Source organism: Acanthopagrus latus, chromosome 9 (assembly GCF_904848185.1).
Source record: "Acanthopagrus latus isolate v.2019 chromosome 9, fAcaLat1.1, whole genome shotgun sequence".
NCBI classification, from domain to species: Eukaryota; Metazoa; Chordata; class Actinopteri; order Spariformes; family Sparidae; genus Acanthopagrus; species Acanthopagrus latus.
In genome coordinates, this window is record NC_051047.1 from 17,589,542 (window position 1) to 17,609,522 (window position 19,981).

Sequence of the window (19,981 nt, forward strand, 5' to 3'; positions counted from 1 at the left end):
TGAATCTGGTATATATGTGAACTTCTCCCTCCCAGACAAAAAATAGTTTGAAATGTATTCTCATGTGTGGACATTGGGAAGAGACGTGAAAAGCCTTGTAAACATTTTTTTAGTATGAAAGGACGGTGGGAACTGGCCACTTCCAGGGTGAGATGAAGCACACTCCGAGCACAAGGAGAAGACAGTTCTGCTCTGGTGACTGCTCAGATCCTCCTGAGCAAACTTTTGTTGTTAACATATGGAAAGATACATTTGTCTGATATATGGTTAGTTGTCATTATTTTCATAACATGATTTCTTAATGAATAAAAAAAGCGCTTTTAACTTGAAATGGTTGTCATCACTGGAAACTGAACACCCACGTGGCCTTTCTCTTAACATTTAATTTTTTTAAGGTTTATATATTTGTAATGCTAGTGTACGAGGCCACAGTGAACACATTTCAGTTTAGTCTGAGGTAACTGTAAAAACCATGGATGCCCACACAGTTGTGTTCAATATTCTGGCTGATAATACTGCCGCTCAGGTTGAAGGTATTAAATCCTTTTGGCAGTTGTAACTACACTGAGAACTAAACATGCAGGCTTAGAAGTTAGCTTACCATGAGTGCTTTAGAATTCAATTTGACAACATCTCCCCTACTTCATACTGAGTTTTTGTGATTTATGATTCAAGGGTGAGAAATGTTAAACAGATGCCATACAACTCAAACTTTCTGGGCTACAAATTTTAGATCTTTATGACAGGAAATGGCAGTGCTCATATGGTTTTTGTCCACAGGGATCACCAGCTAACCTTCCTTTTCATGTTGCCCTGTGCTGGGTGTCAGACAAAACTGAACTGTAATAGCAAATTTTATAGGGAACCCATGTAAATGCTGATGGTTTCATTCATTTCATAATGAAACGCTGAAGAAGAAAAACTATTGCTAGTTTAAAACTGTGGAAATACCATTTTATTTTCAGTCCAGAAGAGCCCAAATACAAGTTAGAAACCTGTGTAAAACATAACAATAATTGAAAAAAGTAAAAAGACAATATATTTAATTTTTTACCTGTCTTGATATATAATTATATACAATATATATTGTTTTAATGATTTAGACAACGTCCCAACATTTGGGAATCATGGTTGTATGTATGTAACATTGTACACATTGTAACATGTCATTTGAAGATATGAACCAGGAACTGCAGTTTCATCATTCATTTTCATTGTTTTATGTATTTTTTTCAGAAGGTAGAGGTTAATACAACAACAACAAAAATTACTAAATCCTTCTAAATGTTTTATATTTGCGTTACCATTACAAAGTCATACCATGATTATATTCGTCCTCAGTGAATAGTAAAAAATGTTGCAATGCTGTGAAAATAAAAACCAAAAAAAACAAGATATTTCATTTCATACATCATATATATATAGATTGGTCCTCAGTAAGTATCATAAATGTTTACAATATGGCAAAAGAATTACATTTGCATTTGGATAGTAAAGTATTTAATACGTGATTGCAGTGAGTAGTCATCCATGTTTACAAGACTGCAAATATATAATATATATGTTTAATTTCATAACAAATCTGTACACTGATTATACTGGTCCTCAGTGAGTATTCATAAATGTATACAACATAACAAAGAAAAAACAAACAAACAAACAAATGATTTCCTAAAAAAAAAACTTTACCATGATGATATTGGTCCTCATTTGGTAGTTATAAACGTTTATAAAATTGAAGAAGAAAATATTTCATAAGTGCATTTTCATAGAGTGATTGTATTTGCCATCAGTGAGTACTTGAAAATGTTTATCACAATAGAACAAAAAAAATTGCATTTTCACTCACAGTGATTATACTGGGCATCATGAGTAGTTAAGATAAAAAAAACAACACCTATTTTACTGGTCCTCATTGATTGGTCATAAATGTTCACAAAATTAAAACTGCTCTAGAGTCAAGATAAAACCTTTTCATTTTAGAATATTTCATTACAATGCTCAAACTGTTAAAGAAATTACACTGTTCTGTTAACAGTATTGTCCAAGATCACAATATGGTAACTGCCTTTTTAACATGTCAAATGACATATGGGTTTTGAATTCCTAGTTCACATATGCCTGTACTTTATTGAGAAGCTCAGATGCCATGCTCAGTGCCAACATTTCATTCTCTGATTTGAACTGTCCGTTTGGAATATGGGGGAATGGATGGCAGTTGGGATACTGAGTCTTTTTGCCGTCTACTCCCAGTGCCTTCAGATTTTCCACAATTTGAGGTAGAACTTTCAGTTGGGCGTTATAAAGGGAAACTCGTACAGCTAGGGCTGATATGGAAGTGCTGTTGGGATGTTGGCCATGTCTTTTATACTCAGCAGCTATGAGAGCCTTTTCCACTACTTGATGGACTTTGAACAGACACCACTCTGTGCTGCCACCACCTATGTCTTTGTAAGCTGCATTGAGATCACAGCGAGCCTGTCTACACCAGCGCTGAGCCTCTTCTCTGTTCGGCCTCGGGACATTTTCATTATGGCTCCAAAAGTTGTAGGACTGGTGGGCTCTGTAGAATCTCTCTCGACCGTTTCTGTGTCGCCTGGCTTCCTGATTCCATTGATAATAGAAGTCTCTGAAATTTGAGTTTCCCCTTGAGGAGGACGAACCTGCAGTACTGCCATTGCCATTGTTGAGCTCATTAATTCGATTCTGTAAGTATTGGCATGCCTCAGTTGCAAGTGATTTGCAGTCAAGGTTTTTGTCAGGATGCCATCTTAAGTACATTCGTCGGATGGCTTTATCCCTGTCCGCTTGAGGAAGAGTCCAGATCTCTGCCAAACGCTTGTCAATTTCCCTTTTAGCTTCTTCAATTGAGGTGGGTAAGGATCCCATGGATGAGGAACTTGTAGTTGATGACTGGGCACGATGTGGCCCAGCTCCTGCTAGTGGCTCCAGGTCCATGCAAGATGCTTCAGCAGATGTGCAAGTCCTCCCTTTTGTTTTCTTTTGTCGTTTAATCTGATACAGGTCAAGACAACTGACTTCAATTGGCTCATCTTCGCCAATATCTATTTTGTACCGCTGTGAATATGGTCCCGAATGCTCAGGCAGTACTTCAACAATTACTGCATAAATGTATTTGTTGTTAGTGCTGTAGCCAACATATTCCCCCTCTTCAAAGTTGTTGAGCAAGTTCATGTCTAAGAAATCATGCCATTCCTCTGGAATATCTCTTCCAGGTGCTGGTTGTCGATTGATGCTTTCTGTTTCAGCACTGTCATGTATCTCATACTTAGCCAGAGTTTTCTTAACATCTTGTAGGTTATCACACATGAGAAGTTGTCCAAGGACAAGTAGGTATATTGATTCAAATCTGTTACCTAAAAGAGCATTAATCTCCTTTGTCAATGTCATGTTGATGTCATTTAACACTTTAGGAGCCATGTCATTGCTGTGTTTTAGATAAAAGATGCAACTTTGTTGCTCTCGGTTGACGAAAACATCGGTTTCATTGGCAGTTTTGTGTATTGGCTCTTTTCCCAACCAAAGCTTTGTTTCCAGATGATTGCAGCAAACAATCTGAATACTGCCAAATGTCTTCCTGCACATCTCAGAAGCTTCTTCTTGTGTTGTTTCTCCCCGTGACTGCGCTCTGATAAGACAGATTAATCCATGTTTAAATGCTCCTGAGGACAGATGTTTGTCAAACCATCCACGAAACTCACAGTCAGTTTCAAGCTCACATAGCTGCATGTGTAATTCCACTACTTTCTCCTCAGTGGTTTGAGACAACAACATGGGCTGAAATTTCTGAGGCAGCATCTTCACCAACCGATGGTGCTCATAGATGTCAAGGCCCAAATGACATTCACTCAGTTTCTCAAGCAACAGGAACCTATTCTCTAGTGCGTCTTCCAACCTTTTGGTCTCAAACGTTGTGTCGTTGTAGTAGAGCGTGCATGATGGGTATAATTTTCCATCTCTTGCAGGAAGATACAAAATCTTAACATCATCAACATGGGAACGCTTTCCCTGGGATTTGATTAATGTAAAAAACTGATGAACAGCACGTTTTACAGTTGTCATTTGGTTTGGGTTTAGTTGTGGTTCATCCCCTGAATCAGCATAAACTGCTGCCAGAACTTTACAATACTGCACTGCAGTAGGGTTGTCCTTTACACCAATTTTCTTGAAGAAATCTGTGAACATCACATCCTGGGGAGAAACGTTGTACAAATATGGCCTGAACTCACGATAATAGGGGACTGAAAGACACACATCATCAGGCTTCACAAGCTCTTTGTCTTTTTCAACCAACACAACAGGAAGATCAGCCAGCGCTCGGCCTTCAAACCTGTTTGCCTGCAGGTAGGCATACGAACTTCGAAACACATTAGCACGGGTGTTGAGCTGGTCAGTTTCACAAGGTGACTGACAGATGTTGCTCATGTTACTGGTTACACAGCTTAAAGGTGGTTGTTCATGAGCTCCTGCACTTTTCATCATAGTCATGAACCTCTGTGACTTATAAACTGGCAGTTTTATGATTGGCATTGAAGACCAGATCAGATCTTGATGCTTGGGATCACTTTCAATCAAAGATCCTTTGATTTTAACAGTAGTATTCTGTGCAGCAAATGGATGGTGGTAGTTGCACAGTTCTTTTCTAATTTTCTCGGGGAAAATGAACTTGATGTCAGCTATGCTCTCCAGCAACGTTTCCTCTTTGTTATCAGGGTTGTTTGCTATATTCAAAGCTGTTCTAAAAATCAATGATGATTTCTCTCTCAATACTTCATACTGACAGTTTCCTCTAGCCTCTGATTCTAACTGGTGTGCAAAATCTATTAGGTCATCTTTTGACACAACATGCTTCATTCCAAGTTCTTGAAGTAATCGTTTTGGTTGGTCTGTTGTTTGTAGAGTTTCTCCACACAACTCAATCCAAAACCTCTTTGGCACAAATCGCTCTCGGGGTATCATTTTCTTGTACAGCTCAACACTTTCGTCAAAGTAGTACGATGCTGTCTCCAATCTGCCTTGAGAACTGCGAATCAGTTTGATTGTCTTCAATGAGGAGATGATTTTGTCCTTATACTGACAATAGTTTGAACTGTATTGTAATGACAGTAAAAGCTTGAGGCATTGAAGCAGCTGGCTCTCTGTGAGTCTGTGTACACTGGGAAGGATGAACTTCATGAAAAACTCTAAATCACTTAGAATTTTTATTTTCAGTATTTCTGACAGTCTGTCGTTCTCCGGACTTTTTTTGAGAGGAATGCTGCTGCTGTCGACCAGGCTGAACAAATCTGAAAACCTCAAATAAGTAGTGCTGCTGAGGATAAATACCTCCTTATGTCCATCAATGCTCACGCAGTTACCATGTATTGTTTCAAATAATGGTAAGGATTTGAGCTTTCTGTGACAGTCTTGTTTGTCTTTGGATTTGGATACTCCATCCTGCAGGAAGCGCTGAAGCTCTTTCCTCTCTTCGGGTGAAAGCCAGGAAAACTCTGAGTGTTGAATGTTGTAGACCTGGTCCAAAACAGAGCTTCTGTCATTCACATTCATGAGTTCAGGGTATATAAGTGAATGTCGGTCGATAGGTATTTTAGAGAAGAATACAAAGTCAAGCCTCATAAAACCAAGTTTAAAGAGGATTCCAGATATGTCCATATCTATGGTAGAGTGAATCACATTTGGCATGTCTTTCATTGTTTTCAGAAAGTGCTTGTTGTTCAACCTTGGACACACAACAGGTAAAAAGCAGCAGTCATTAAAAAGCTGCCTCACATCACTTAATGTTAGACATTTTTCATCATCACTAGATGTTGCAGGCTTAATCTGACTGGCAAAGAACTTCCAAAGAGATTGCAGCCACACTAATGTTGTTTCATCTGGCACATGATGATCAGTGTGTGGATCAACTTCACAGCCCTGTAGAAGACGCTGAATTGTGGGTTTCAGATATTTCTCTGCACAGTGAACTGTCAAACTTGTGACAAGATTGAAAGCTTGTAAAACTCTCAAGTGGTCTTTATTTGTCTTGTGATCGGCAAATTGGTCCTTGTTGTCAAAGAACAGACTCTCATATTGTGATATCAGCTTGGGAGTTTTGGAGTTAAACTCTCTCAGAACTTTGTCTCCTGTTAGAAGAAGTGGAAGCCCATCAAGTGAACTGGAATTGTCTTCTGTGATCTGTTTCAAGTCTTTAATCTTCTTCAACTCCTCTAAGCAGAAACTCAACAGCCTTGAACATCTTTTTTCATCTCTGATCAGAGTGTCAGTTACAGGCAGGGGTAAATACTCATCTGTTTTTGTTGGGTCATTGAGGGGCTTTTCTCTCAAGAAGGTCTGTACAGATGAAGGAGTCACATCTTTCACTTCAACACCAGCAGATTTGAAACTTTCCCAAACTCTGTGCATCTCCTTGGAGAAATGAACCAATGTCATTCCGAGATCTTCCAAAATGGGATTAATCTTGTCATTTTCTGGGTGTGTCAGGTAAGGGGCCTTAGTTGATTCAGTTTCTCTGACATTACACCAGTCAAAAGAGTACTCCTTAAACTCTATCTTTGCAGAGGCACGTCTTGAACTCCTCAACACTGGAATCATATTGAGGCCTCTTTCTCTGATTGATCTGTATACCTCATGTATCATTTGATGCCAATCCTTACCAATATTTTTGGACACAGTTGGCCAAAAACATAAGTAGGAGCTACATAAGTATGAATCAATCTGTGCTGAAGTGACTTTTTTATCTGCAACTTTAAGGCTGATGTGATGGAGGAGATCTGCATACAGTGGAGCAATGACGTTCTGTTTCAAAGATTCATTCCAGTTAGATTTTTGACTTTGCTCATCTTCTTTCCAAAGGCCTTTCCTGGCAGAATCTACCTCAAAGTTTGCATTGATGTGCACTGGCAGTCCAGTTTTCCCTGGCAAAGGTAGTGTACAAAAGGCTTCTCCACTGAAATCTCTGTGGCTATATGGTGCTGGACCCTTTGAGCTCACAGGCGCTGCTATTGCTGCTTGAGGAAGATTGTCTGACAGTGTTAATTCTCCTTCATCACTGTTTTGGAATGAACCAAACTGTTCTGCAATGATCCAATTACTTTGTCTTTTATCTGACATTGAAATCGTGATTTCATAGATGACATTGTGTGGTGTTACTGGTTTGTCAGACTGCAGCGCATTTTGTTGAAGGTTTGCAAAAGCCTCCATTTCTTCTCTGCTCATTTCTGGTATACTTTTTTCAACCAGGAATATGGTTTCAAGTGTCTCTGAATGTTCATTGATTTCATGGACTTCTATTTTGCGGATGTTTTTCAAAAACATAATTAGTCCTTCAGGATCTTTAGAAAGTGCAGAGCAGAGACTTTTCATGTCATGGTCAGAGACTTCCTGCTTTGATATTTTAGAGCTCTCTGCCATGGCATCCGTCCTCAGTGGTAATCTGAACATGGTGCCGTCATTAAGAGGAAATTTGTCAGGAAGAAAGGATTTGTAGACATCCATGTACATGTTCTTGAAAGTGTCAGGTAGTTTAAAGCCAATGCCAGATCGTGATTGGTCTGGACAACCTTCAATGTATTCTTCATTGGGATCGGAAATGCAGAGTATTTTGTCTCCAGTGAGGATTGACGGGCAGTCAGTGAGATGGTAAACAGAGTTAAATCCCACTCCGTATTTTCCTATTTTTCCTGGAGAGTTGTGCTTTCCTCCTTCTCCCAGCTGTTGAATGCCAGTAAGGTCCGTATCAGAAAACACTTTGTTGTTGAAGACGCACAGTGCTGGACCCTGCAGATGGTTCCACTTCTCCCCAAAAGTTTTTTCTTTGCCATGCTGTCGTTTGTCCCAAACAAAGTGAATTTCAGTTGCCTCTGCATCATCAGCATTTTGGATAAGCTCTTTAAGGATATCCTTCTTTGATGGATAGGCTGAAATGATATTTTTAATTCGAACAGTTAGTTGTTCCTGCTGTTGAAACTCAAAAGCAAATGGTGAAAACTTCTCAACTACATTCTCTTGCAGAGTATAGTGTCTGGTGGTTTTGATTCCAAAATGGCAAGCCATAACACGAGGGATCTTCTCATGGCATAATGTGATACCTGAAGCAACTGGCATCCATGGGCTGTCATTGTAGAACATCTCACTTGCAGGTTGTAAAACACCATGTTCATTGGGTATGAGACAGTCACCTGTTGTTTTTTCTTTGGCCTCATAAATCCCTGTGTTTAAAATTGTGAGGCAAATTGATAAATCACTCTCTGGCAGGGGCTTGTTGCCATGTTCAGAGTGCAATTCCTGGAGCACAGCTTGAAACTGACTTGCTGAAAAATGTTTTTCAACACCTACACATTGCCACAGCCTTTTGAAACTAGCGAAGTTAGATGGAAGCACATAGAGGTAAGGTTTTGCTTCAAATTGCTCATTTTCTGCGACACGGTCCACATTCACAAATGTGCCACCAACAAGAACAAATGGGAATGCTTTTGCCCTCTGCAAAATAAAACTGGAATTGTCAGGATCAATAAGCCACTGATCCAGAAAACTGTAACATTGATATGCTATATTGTGAAGCATGGATCCGTCAATGGATTGAGACTGCCTGCATGCTTCTTCAAGCTGCTTAAGTACCAACTCAGGCTTTGGACTGTCATGAACTCCCAAAATCTGTAGAACTGGATCAGTATTGTGTATTTTCAGATTGGTATGATCAAGTACTGGTTGTGTCATGTTAACGAGTAGGGAGTATTTGTCGCTAAACATATCAGTGGGCCTTCCGAGTGTTACATTTCTTTCCATTTTTGTATCTCCACGGGGAAATGCTGGGAGAAATTCAGTCTTCCTGAGTGTTTGCCAGTGGAGAGAGTCTTTGTCATTAAGGTGATCCTTCATAAGTTCGAGAAGGCACTTCAGATGCACATATGCTTTCTCTTTGTCAGTGCTCCAGGTTTTGGAAATTGTGCCTGCCTTCTCTGTGATGTCTGCCAATGGGAGATGATTATTTGCCATTCCTAGATCCAACAAGCGCTGAATCCTTTTTGGCGAGCAAAAGTCATTTTTGGTACCATCAAGCAAGCGCCCCTCTTCCGGTTCAAAAAGACAAGCCACTTTACCTGATGGATTCACAAGTTTCTTGATGTACTGGAGCTGTCCACCTTTTGCGGGGATGCATGGATAACAGACTAGAAGTTTATCAATTTCTTTGATGTTGAGATCAATAGCATGCAGCACAAGAGTATCTCTACTCTCAGCATCCATGGTACCAAGGTTGTTAAACACTGCTTCTTGGTAAAACCTCTCCCAGTTCCATGTTCTGTTCTGTAAAACCTTTTCAAGGCCAGCCTGTTTGAAGCTATTTCTCAACCAAAGTGGAAGAGGGACAAAATGGTTGGGTGCTTTTGCATATTTCTTGCATACCTGCACTGCTAGTGAACTGATAGCTTTATCCTCTTCAATGCTCTCGTGTAGAAATATGGCTCTGTCCATTGAGCACCAGTGTTCTCCATCACACAAGATCTCTGGACCAATGGAGTCCTGGGCAATGACGGCATAAAATGCATCCACCAAAGGCTTGAATGTTTCACTCACTTTCTCTCTATTTGGCCAAAAGGTGTGATAATTGTAAGATTCCAGTTGCTTGTTTTCAGACATTTCCTTTAGTGCCAAAAGTGCAGTAACATATGCTGTCACTACAGGATCCTGAAGAAGGGCTTTGTTCCATTCATGTTTCACTCCACTCTCCCAAAGACCTTTTCGGTTGCTCGTCACAGCAAATGTTCCATTCACATTGACTGGAAGACCTGTGTGAATTGAAAGAGGAAGGAAAGAAAATGCCTGTCCAACAAGATTTGTTTGTAATGAGGCCTGTTTACCAGTTTTTGGATCATTCTGCAAAGGTACAGCAATCCCCCCGATGGGCAAAGAGAAACTGGCTTTCTTGTTTTCTTGAAGGGCCATTTCTAAAGATTGATCTGTCCCAAAACAGTTGTACAGGAGCCAGGACTGGGCTTCAGTAACACCAGATTGCTGATTGGTTATTTGTACAATGTTGACTGTGCAGCAGTCAATGATGTCTTTGCATTTTCCATCAAGTTTCATCAATGATTTCTCAGCTCGAAGCTGCTTTGACACATTGTTTTCATCATGAATCCTCATAGTGCTCAGAGTGGTTTTGGAACCTGTGAAGACTGTTTCTATTTCGTCTTCTCGTGGTGGAGTTGATGCATCCTTTGAAATACTTTGTAGAGATAATGTATCAATGTTCTTTAGAAACAGCAGGTACGTTTGTGAATTCTCAGTAAAGTGCTGTTGAAAAGTGACGATATTGTGTTCTCGATACACCTTTGTGCTTATTTCTGACTTGAGGGCCTCTTTTTCAGTTCGGAAAGGTAGTTTGATGAGAGTGCCTGGATAAGGTTTGGGGGGACTTTGGTTGGTGAAGTTACAATCAAAAATGCTTTCATATGGTCCAAACTGACCAGGAAAACAATGGAAAAGTCGCTGTTGAGCGATATTCAGCTTGATTCCAGGATTTGTTTTATGTTTGATGTGCGTCTTGAGGTGAGTAACATTTGGATCAAGGATGAGCAGACTGTTGCCACTGAGGACAGAAGGCACATCTGTCACATGATACACAGTATTGAATCCGAGTCCGAACTTTCCAATTTTCTCCACCTTGTTTTCTTTCGAGGCAGCACCAACTCTGACAATATTTGTCCAATCTTCAGCAGTGAACTGTTCATTATTAAATGCCCAAAGACAAGGTCCCTGACAAAGGTTCATGTCAGGGTCAATGAGACTTTCAGGGGCATAGCTGTGCACTCTGAAATCCACCAAGAACTTACAGGTTTCTGCCCCAGCATCCTCTGCATTTTGTATAAGCTCTTTGAAGATGTCACTTTCTTCATCATACTCTTTCAAAATGTTTTTAATCCTCGTTGTTATCGGTTCAGATTGACCCCACTGTTCAATTCCCACTAACTCTGGGTCGAGGATGTAGGTACTGAGAAATCGGATGCTCAACCATTCAGCTGCTGCTTTAGGGATTTCCTCATGAACAACATGAACTTCCTCTTGGCTGTACATCAGCTCATTCAACCCATTTTTGCTTACATCACAGAAGACTGCTGTTGACAATGGTTTAAGGGTATAGTGGTCACCCTCCATGAGGACTGGCACCGGGATGTCACCCTGAACTGTCTTCTTCTCTTTCCACAGCCAATTAAGAATTTCGATAGACACTTTTGTCTCAGAGGAACTTGCAAATGGCTGCTGCCTTTCTTCAATGGTTTGCTGAATAGAATGCAGAATGCCAACAATTTCATCATCTGAAAGTGATGTTTTCAGGCCGAACTCCTGGAGCATCCTCTTGTATGGCAGAAATTCAGCTGGCACCTTCCCAATGTAGGCACTCAGATCGAGATTAGGGGGATAATCTAGAACTAGATCGTGTGGTGATACAAACTGATTGTGACTCCACAACCAGCGTGTGTCCTTGTTCATCACTTTTGCAAATGTGGAGATGTTGTTCTGGATGTGTTCATAAATGCTGCGCAACTTCCTTTTAAAATCCACATTTGTGTCAGGATCGGCCATGGTCTCTGCTTCTGATTTCAAGACTGACAAATTCTCTATCACTTTTTCAGGTGGAGGTAGGCGTTTGAGACCAAGTTTGCTGGTAACTCTGTCACTGAAATTTCCCACCAGAGGCATGACACGCCCAACAATGTCCTCATACATAGAATGCCTTATTTCATCTGGACAGAAAAAACCTATTTCTTGAGAATCTTCATTGGAGCGTTTTTTGTCATCAAAGGACTTAGCACATGGAATCCATTTTAGCATTTTCAGGCAATGAAGCTGCTTGTCAGAACATTTTGACAGTAGATCATTAGTATCCAACATTTTCAAGAGCACCTGAGCCCTTTTGAGAGCCTCAGATTGAGAGTCAGCATCCAGTCGGTCAATCAGTGTGGCGGCATGCAATAAGTGCTCAGGTGACAAATCCACTTCTTTATTTAACAATCCAAGATCTGTTAGACTTTTAAGCATCTCTGATGTTTCAGTGTATACAGGTGGGGGGAAGAAATCTGACTCAAAAAGGACTTTGAAAGTTTGAATTGTTGGATCAAAAAAACTTGAGGTCTTTTTCAGCTCTCCATTGACTTCAATGAAGCTTAAGTCCTTACATTTGCATTTCAGCTTCTGGTTTTGAGAGAAAAGGACAGCACCGTGCTGTAAAATCCAAGCCATGATTTTCTCAGTGTTTTCTTTTTTGCAAACTCCCCTCTCAATACAGTCAATGAGGAGAGTGGCTGCTTCAGCTGTGTCCAAGAGTTTAACTTTGAGCAGTTGTAACAGTCTGCGATCAGCCTCAGTTGCACACTGCACGACTGAATCAGGCATAGGGAACTCTCTTGGTACTGTGAGACTAGAAATGAGGAGCACAGCTTGCTTTGATTGAGCTGAGACACATAAGCCTTTCATGGTTTGAAACAGAGGCAACTTTGAGAGAAAATCTTTCTCAATGACTGAAAGAGAATCCAGACGCGAGAGATAATCTTTCAGTTCTTCTCTTGCACTGTGAGAGGCAGTCTTGAGTTCTCTGATGAGATCCTGAGAATCTAAATTCACAAAGACTTTCATGACACTACTTGGAGATGGGCAAAGCACATAAGAGTCTAAGTCTTCGTGCTTAAGCCACTCGTTGCCTCTCACCACTGTGCCACCTACTTTGTTAACCAACTGAGCTATTTGTTCTGGCAAGTCATTCTGTTTGCTTTTCTGAAATATAAGAGTTGTGTTCTGCTGTAGCCTTGCTAGTGATACAGGCTGACTGCCAGATAGGGCACTGACTGGTATCAATGGCATTCCAGTAAATTTACTTAACTCTTTGAAGTGAGTATTGAGAAATTTCCAGAATTCTTGGAGCCAGTCCAAAGGTGGAAGTTGACTGTTGCCGACGTCCCAGGTAACAAGCCCTGTCCCCATCTGCTTCCAGTCCTGTGGCAAATACTTGCTTGCATATTCGGCCACCTGGTCTGCATCAATGTTGATGACCTTGAATAGACCTGAATAAGATTTATGAAAAATATATGAATAAATAGATGTATATGTAGCGTGAAAACATGCTAATTTAAATTCCTGTATTCTAAGAAGTGACTTACTTTGCCTGGCCAGTTCTTTCAGGTGGGTGCTGCAGGCTAGACTGAGATCATCTGGGATGAAGAGGTGTTCACAGCATGGTAACAAGACTCTGCACAAACGATAAACTTGATAATTAGGCATGCAACATAAACACTTTCATATAACTTTAGTCTACATTAAGTGACCAAAAATAGATGGTCTTTTTAAAATCTAAATTCAATCAAAAAGGACTAAAATAACAGAAATTGTCAGATAATATATTAAAGCAAATAAGTGTGACTTGATCTATACTAATGATCCTAAGAATGGGTTTGGACAAGAACTACCAATATGTTATCTTAAAAAATCTAAATGTTATCTAAAAAAAATGACTTAAAAAAAGACTTAATTCAAAGTTCAACATTCTTGGAGACTGTGAAAAAATATCTGAGCCACATCTGATTCTGCCCAGACAGACGAACTTGACAACAACAAGTTGATAAACATAGTAGAGCATTGAGCGGCTTAATTAAGACCGAGATATTTCCGTAAAAGGGGTAGGGGAGCCCAAAACTTAACTAGAGGTAAGGTGACTATAAATTTTGACACCATTGACATATATAAGGATGGAAGACATGACAGCTCCTCAAGAGTCAAACCAAAACGTCTTTGTTGCTACATGGTGCCACCCTCCATATAAGCAGATTCAGATGGGCCAGACTAAAAACTCAAAGCACACGTCAAACCAATATCTCTGAAAGATGGTTCCTGGAATTTTAGGTTGTTCATTTTGTTTTTGGTCCTAAGTTTGGTTTTAATAAGTTATTTGATGCGATAAATGGGGATGAAATATCATATTTGAACCACTGTCCTGACTCTAGCACCAAATGACACCACTCGAATAATATGGCAAAGTTAATATCTGACTTTATTTTTTAACAGTGGGAAGAAGTGAATATGCATCATCCATTTTTATATGTCAATGTGCGACACTATGTAGATATTGTATTTGGAGCCTGTTTCACTGCCCCAAGTGGCAAAAAATCCATTAATTCAGGTTGATGTTGGAAGCTGATATTGAACAATATCAATAATTTACTTCATAAGCTACATAATACACGTTAGCAATCGCAGTTACATCATAAACACCAATACAAAATATCCTCCTCAAATCAATGGCTTCTTGCACAGGGATTGTAGATTATTTAGAGGGAGAGTTAAAGAAGTTGTTGTTCATTTTACTCAATAATCAGTAGTGATTATATAGTAGGAATACGCATGGTAAAATCTGTAAAACAAAATCTTATTTGGCTTGTGTCCTACAAAGTTTTAAATAACAAAAAACAGACCAAAGGATATTTTTTTTCTACTAAAGATATACTATAAGCCCAAAATGCCCAAACCAGATACCCTTTATTTCCAATAGTACCTCGACCTTTATTTTTTAACTGGAGAAAAGGGCCAAAACTGAAAACCCTACCTTGGAAATTCCTGGCTGTCGATTAGAGCAGTGTCCTTGTCTCTGTAAGTGAAAGATCTGAAAGAGCCATTGTTTAGTGGAAGCAGCTGAAGACCCTCAAGATCTCTGTATTTTCCATCACTCAAAATGTACTCCAAAAGACTGAGCTTGTCGTCTTTAGAGATGTTGTGTGTGCCAATCCTCCGGAGAATGTCTCTTACAAAAGTTGGTGTCACATGTTTTAGGATGTTGAGGTGTGGATAGGCCTCATTTATAGCACTTGCAACACTACCTGGTAAAGTGACAAGGTTTTCTCCACAGGAAACCAAAGTCCTTTTGATGGCAGCCAATGTATCTGGGCTTGTTGGACCATTACAGGGGAACACAGCTTCTGACGGAGTGACAAACATTCTTTCATCCTTGGCAAGAGAAAGGACAGCCAGATTCTGTCTGAATATATGTCTGAGAACATCCAGAGCAACAGCATGCCATTTGTCTTTGTGTTTTATCTGGCTGAGATCTGGCCACAGATTGTACACAGAAGGGGCAGGCAGAATAGAGTCTTGGGCAAGTCTAATGGCATCTTGAATGATGATGAGGTATGCCTGTGGGAGCACCTCCTTTATTAGCAATTCGTTCCAGACTGCGTGTTCATCATGTTTCTGGTCTTCCTCTTGCCACTTGATGTGTCTTCTGTTGTCTGTGAGGCCAAAGCATGCATTGACATAAACTGGAAGTCCTGTCTTGTTGGATTCATTGTTTGGGAGTGGGAGAAAGCAGCTCAGTCTACTTTCCTGGCAGTCTTTCTTCTCACCACAAGGGAATGCCAAGTCAACTTGAGGGAAAAACTTCAAATTTTCTGCCAGTGAATCAAGTTTTTCTACATTGCCTTCTTTCATAGTGCACGTTGTCACAAGCCACTTTGTTTCTTTGTGGTCTTCTGAGGTGAGGGTTATTGATTTGAACCTTGTTGAAGCCTCAACGGCTGACTCATCTTTCGACTCCAACACGACATCTGTGTGGACTGAGGATTTCACTTCAAGTCTGGTGTTAACGGTGCCATCTACGCTGACATGTATCAAGGACACAGAAGTCACATTTTTTAGGAAAAGGAGGCTCAAGTCTGCATCAGCAATGAAGCTTTCAAAAAGATCAACCACCCTATTAGAGTCATAGAGATTGTTTGAAATATCTGATGGCTTGTTGCGCAAGGGGAATCTGAAAATTGTCCCATCAAACTGCTGATCCTCTTTGATGACTTTTGCCCATTCTTTTCTGCTCACAAGTGAAAATATATCCCGAAAGGGTTGGAACTGATCATGCATTGTCATCAGAGCATCTTGGTGTTCGGGATCATCCAAAAACCACCGAAAGCCTCCCTCTCTTTTTCCAAATATTTTTTCTTGGGGGTCCATGAGACCAAGGGACCCTGAACTGAATATGCATGGCACATCTGTGAATACATTGAGACAGATAATATCCAATTAATTTACTACACAGATTTACTACAGGCCACTTAAATTGAGAGTGTGGTTAATGTACATAGTTTCACCTGTTATGTGGTAAACGGAGTTGAAGCCAATTCCAAACCTCCCAACTTTGTTAGGGTCATCACGCTTGACACTCCTCCCTGCACTCTGAATTCCCTCCCAGTCGTCATCAGTGAATGCTGCATTGTTGTAGGCGTACAGAGCAGGACCTTTGCAAAAACAAACAAACAAACAAAAGATTACCAAAGAATCTGTGAATTATATTCTAGAGACTAGAGTTAGCTAGCATAATAAAAAGGTACCTTGTGTTATCAGGCTGCATCACATTCACTCATACTACCTATTTTATGAGCTATTTGTATTGAAAAACACAGATAAATTCTAATCTATGAATTCCTACATACCTTGGTATTCTCCCAGTTCACTGGTCCACAGGCTCTCAGTCCCATAGTGTCTCTCATCATGGATGAAAACCACTTCTGTGGCTTGAGCATCATCTGCATTTTGAATCAGCTCCTGTTGACAAGCACAAACAACAGCCATTAATAGAACGTAACAGACCAAAGCTAAAATTCAATGATTTCTATTCTGCACTGCAATCACTGTGCCAACCTTCAAATGTAAAGTTAAAGCTCCAAATACCCTTAATCCAACGCCACTTTAATTATCAATTATGTTGCCTAACCTTCAGAATTTGTCCACCATCTGGATATCGACGTAGAATATCTTTCAGGTAGTCAATGAAGGGCGGTGCTGTTGCCCCAAAAGATGTTCTGAAAAAGAAAATAAGAAATAGTAGAAATGAGGGTTAAAACTTTAAATCAACAGAAGGTGACTAATCAAGACACAAATAAAGGAGGAAGAGCTGGGATCAGAGTCAGGTTCACGTATTTGACTTATATATTTAGTCATGAGGTTGTCAAGTGCTTTACTTGAAAGTAGGTGATAAATGTTATTTTCTTGCTGGCCCATAAAAGGATTCAGTGCTATAATGTTCACAAGTATATTGTATAAGACTTTGCTCTCTTATAAGGAATATTACACCTGTAAAAGCCGAATTTCTTGAACATAACTTTGGACTATTACAGTGTCAGGTGATAACTAGTTAAAAACAGTTATAGTTAAATCCTTAAAAGTTGCAATATCTAAGAATTAAAGTTTAAAATATTTTAAATGATACATAGTAAACTAATTAACAAAAGTGATCAACAGAATGTGATGAAATAAGAATCTATACAACATATTAAAGACATCTATGTGTTGTGTGGCAGATATCTACTGAATTTAGCAGCTAACCAGCTAGCCCGCCCCTATTCTTTCACAATACAACTGAGTTCCCAGTTCTGAATGCTAGCTGCTTGGCTAACTGAGCTAACTAAATAAGAGTCCCTGCAGTTCGCAGGTACTCTGGTGATATGCTAGGATGAATTTGAGAGGTGGCCAATTTTTACATATTGCACCTTTAAATGAATGAATGAATAGAATTCATACAGATCAGTGCACCAAGACTTAGAAAAACATTCTGTATACAGGCTTGTAGGGCTTCAAGTGGTTTAGAAATTGTCATGTATTGTTTTTTTTTTTTATAATCAGTCATGCAAATGGCTGTAATGATAAACTTTTAAATATCTCTAAGCCAACATATGGATCTTGCGCTTACTTACATGAGCAGTATAATTATCAGCTGTCTTATTAGCTTTATCAATTATCTAAATTAAGTATTAATCATTCAGCATGTATTTGCATATTACGCAACAGGTGTATTTTATGTTCATTCATCAAACTTCATCTGTAAAAGCAACTTTTCAAGTAAATATAAGGTGTTCTTGATTTGTTGTGTTCACTAGATATGCTTGAGAATGGATACTGATGCATGTGTCACTGCACACACGTATTTCTCTCACAAAGCCAGCTTCACTGTAAGTGCTGATGACTTGATGATGATATGGTGTTAGGCAAGTTTCTGCTTGTTAATACTACAATTCAACAGCTTTTACAGAAAGAGTTGCTAGGTTCACTGGTTAATGTGGCATACACTCACTTAGCACATTAAAGCAAAAATAGACTGAAATGAAACTCACCGAGTCTTTTTCTTCGTACTCATCCTGCCTGGGTTGGATGCTGTAAGAGAGTGAAGGGTGTTTTCACAAAGTCACTGCCGAACTTCTACTTTCATTCACATCAAACTCAAATTAAATCAGTGTAGTCGCTGGCAATAATTGTGAGGTGACACAGAGCTGTGAGGCCTGAGCACATCAAAGTTGATAAAATACCTAAATACATTATTATTGCATAGTGTATGTGCTGTACTATGCTGACTGCTACATCTTGATTTAAGTGGTGCAAGAATCAAACTTTTAACTCTAAGTTCCAAATTGATTCATGAATAAATTCTAAATCTTTCCTTAACATGAGCAAAAACTCTAACCCTGTGTAAGCAATGCAATTACTTCTCTTTTGCACATTCTTCTTACTTCTCTCTTTTACTTATATGCAGATTTACATGTATATATTACCAAACCATAGATTACATCTTGTCTCTCTGCAATAAAAGACTACAAAACAGTTTACACCTGTACAATTGAGTAAGAGAACATCGAGCCTGATTTAACCAGGCAACTTTGCTGAGCCACACCTTTGTACTGTTGAGGAAATGAGAAACTGCTGCTTGCTAAACTTCCGGACTCTTCTGAAACCTGCTCTACTGCATCCCCAGTTTTTCAGGTTTATGAATTGCCTGGCTCATCCAAGTAGTACATACTTTTCTCCAGAATACACGAGAAGGTGCAGGACAGTCAGAACAATCAGTTAACTAATCTCTTTATCAACTTATGCTTGACTAATATGTTTAACATTCTGCCATGAATCTGATTTTGCCACCTTGTCTGGGCCTTTTATACTGATAGCCTATCCAACTTCTCTTATACTGTAATAGTATAAGAGCAGTGTAATTGTTGGTTAAAGTTCCTGAACCCCAACCTGGCAGGAACTGAGGCTGGCAACACACCTGCATTTATGGTTTAGAGCAGAGCACACAAAAGCCAAGCAGGAAATGCTCAAACTGAGAACTTTGTTCATCTGCTCTCAAAATAAATGCATGCCTGTAAACTGTGGCAAGATATTATGCAAGATTTATCTTGGATAGTATTATGTGTAACTTTGAACTTCTTTGGTAAATTTCCACACAATATATGAAGGAGTATATTTATTTGTATCATTTCTATAACAAAATACAATACCTGAAATGGATGAGTTAATCTAATTTTAATTGCATAATGTAAGCAATCTGACAAAAAGAAACCCAGAGAAGTAAGATTAAATTCATTTAGTAATTTCTAAGACATTGAAAAAATAAATGTTTCCTTATATTATTGTCCATCCTGTACATGCCCATCTAACATGCTGCATGTTAGTTGTCTCAGGGTTGCTGATTAAGACAATAATTAATATCAATACATTCAAAATAAATAATAATAAACAACATTTACACAGTAGTAGAGACTCATTACCTCACTCATGTTTGTGGAGGAGTCGCATCAGTCCCAGACAAACTGAAGGGCGTTACACCAGGTCTGGTGTTTATAAAGGCCTGCTGATGGTCCAATCCTAACACCACACGTCGTTTTTAGTAACATCCCTGCCGGTTAGTCTCGTTTTCTTTAGAATTCAAGTGCCAGTTTGTACAAAACGAAACTTAACGAGGCAGCGGCATTAAAGCGAATCAAGCGTCGTTTCTTCTTCCTCCCCCAGTGAAACGAAACTTACTTTACTGGAGTCATTGCCGTGAATCTGGCCTCGGATGGCCCAGCATTATTATCATTCTGTGCACACATCGGTAAAATAAAGGCATTCTAATCAGAGTTGACTGATCCATTCGTTAGTATGAATGATGCCTCTTTTA

General features: G+C 39.4%; 1 protein-coding gene across 1 annotated transcript; it reads right to left on the reverse strand.

The window, feature by feature from the left end:
* Positions 1-932: 932 nt before the first annotated feature.
* si:dkeyp-118h9.7 (sacsin) lies at positions 933-19,725 on the reverse strand. The gene is made up of 8 exons (XM_037109129.1): positions 19,590-19,725; positions 18,162-18,201; positions 16,766-16,853; positions 16,485-16,596; positions 16,143-16,289; positions 14,612-16,043; positions 13,173-13,261; positions 933-13,076 (listed from the first exon to the last, which is right to left on the reverse strand). The coding sequence occupies exons 2-8, from the start codon at positions 18,182-18,184 to the stop codon at positions 2,107-2,109; spliced, it is 12,861 nt and encodes a 4,286-aa protein (XP_036965024.1). The 5' UTR covers positions 18,185-18,201; positions 19,590-19,725; the 3' UTR covers positions 933-2,106.
* Positions 19,726-19,981: the final 256 nt, after the last annotated feature.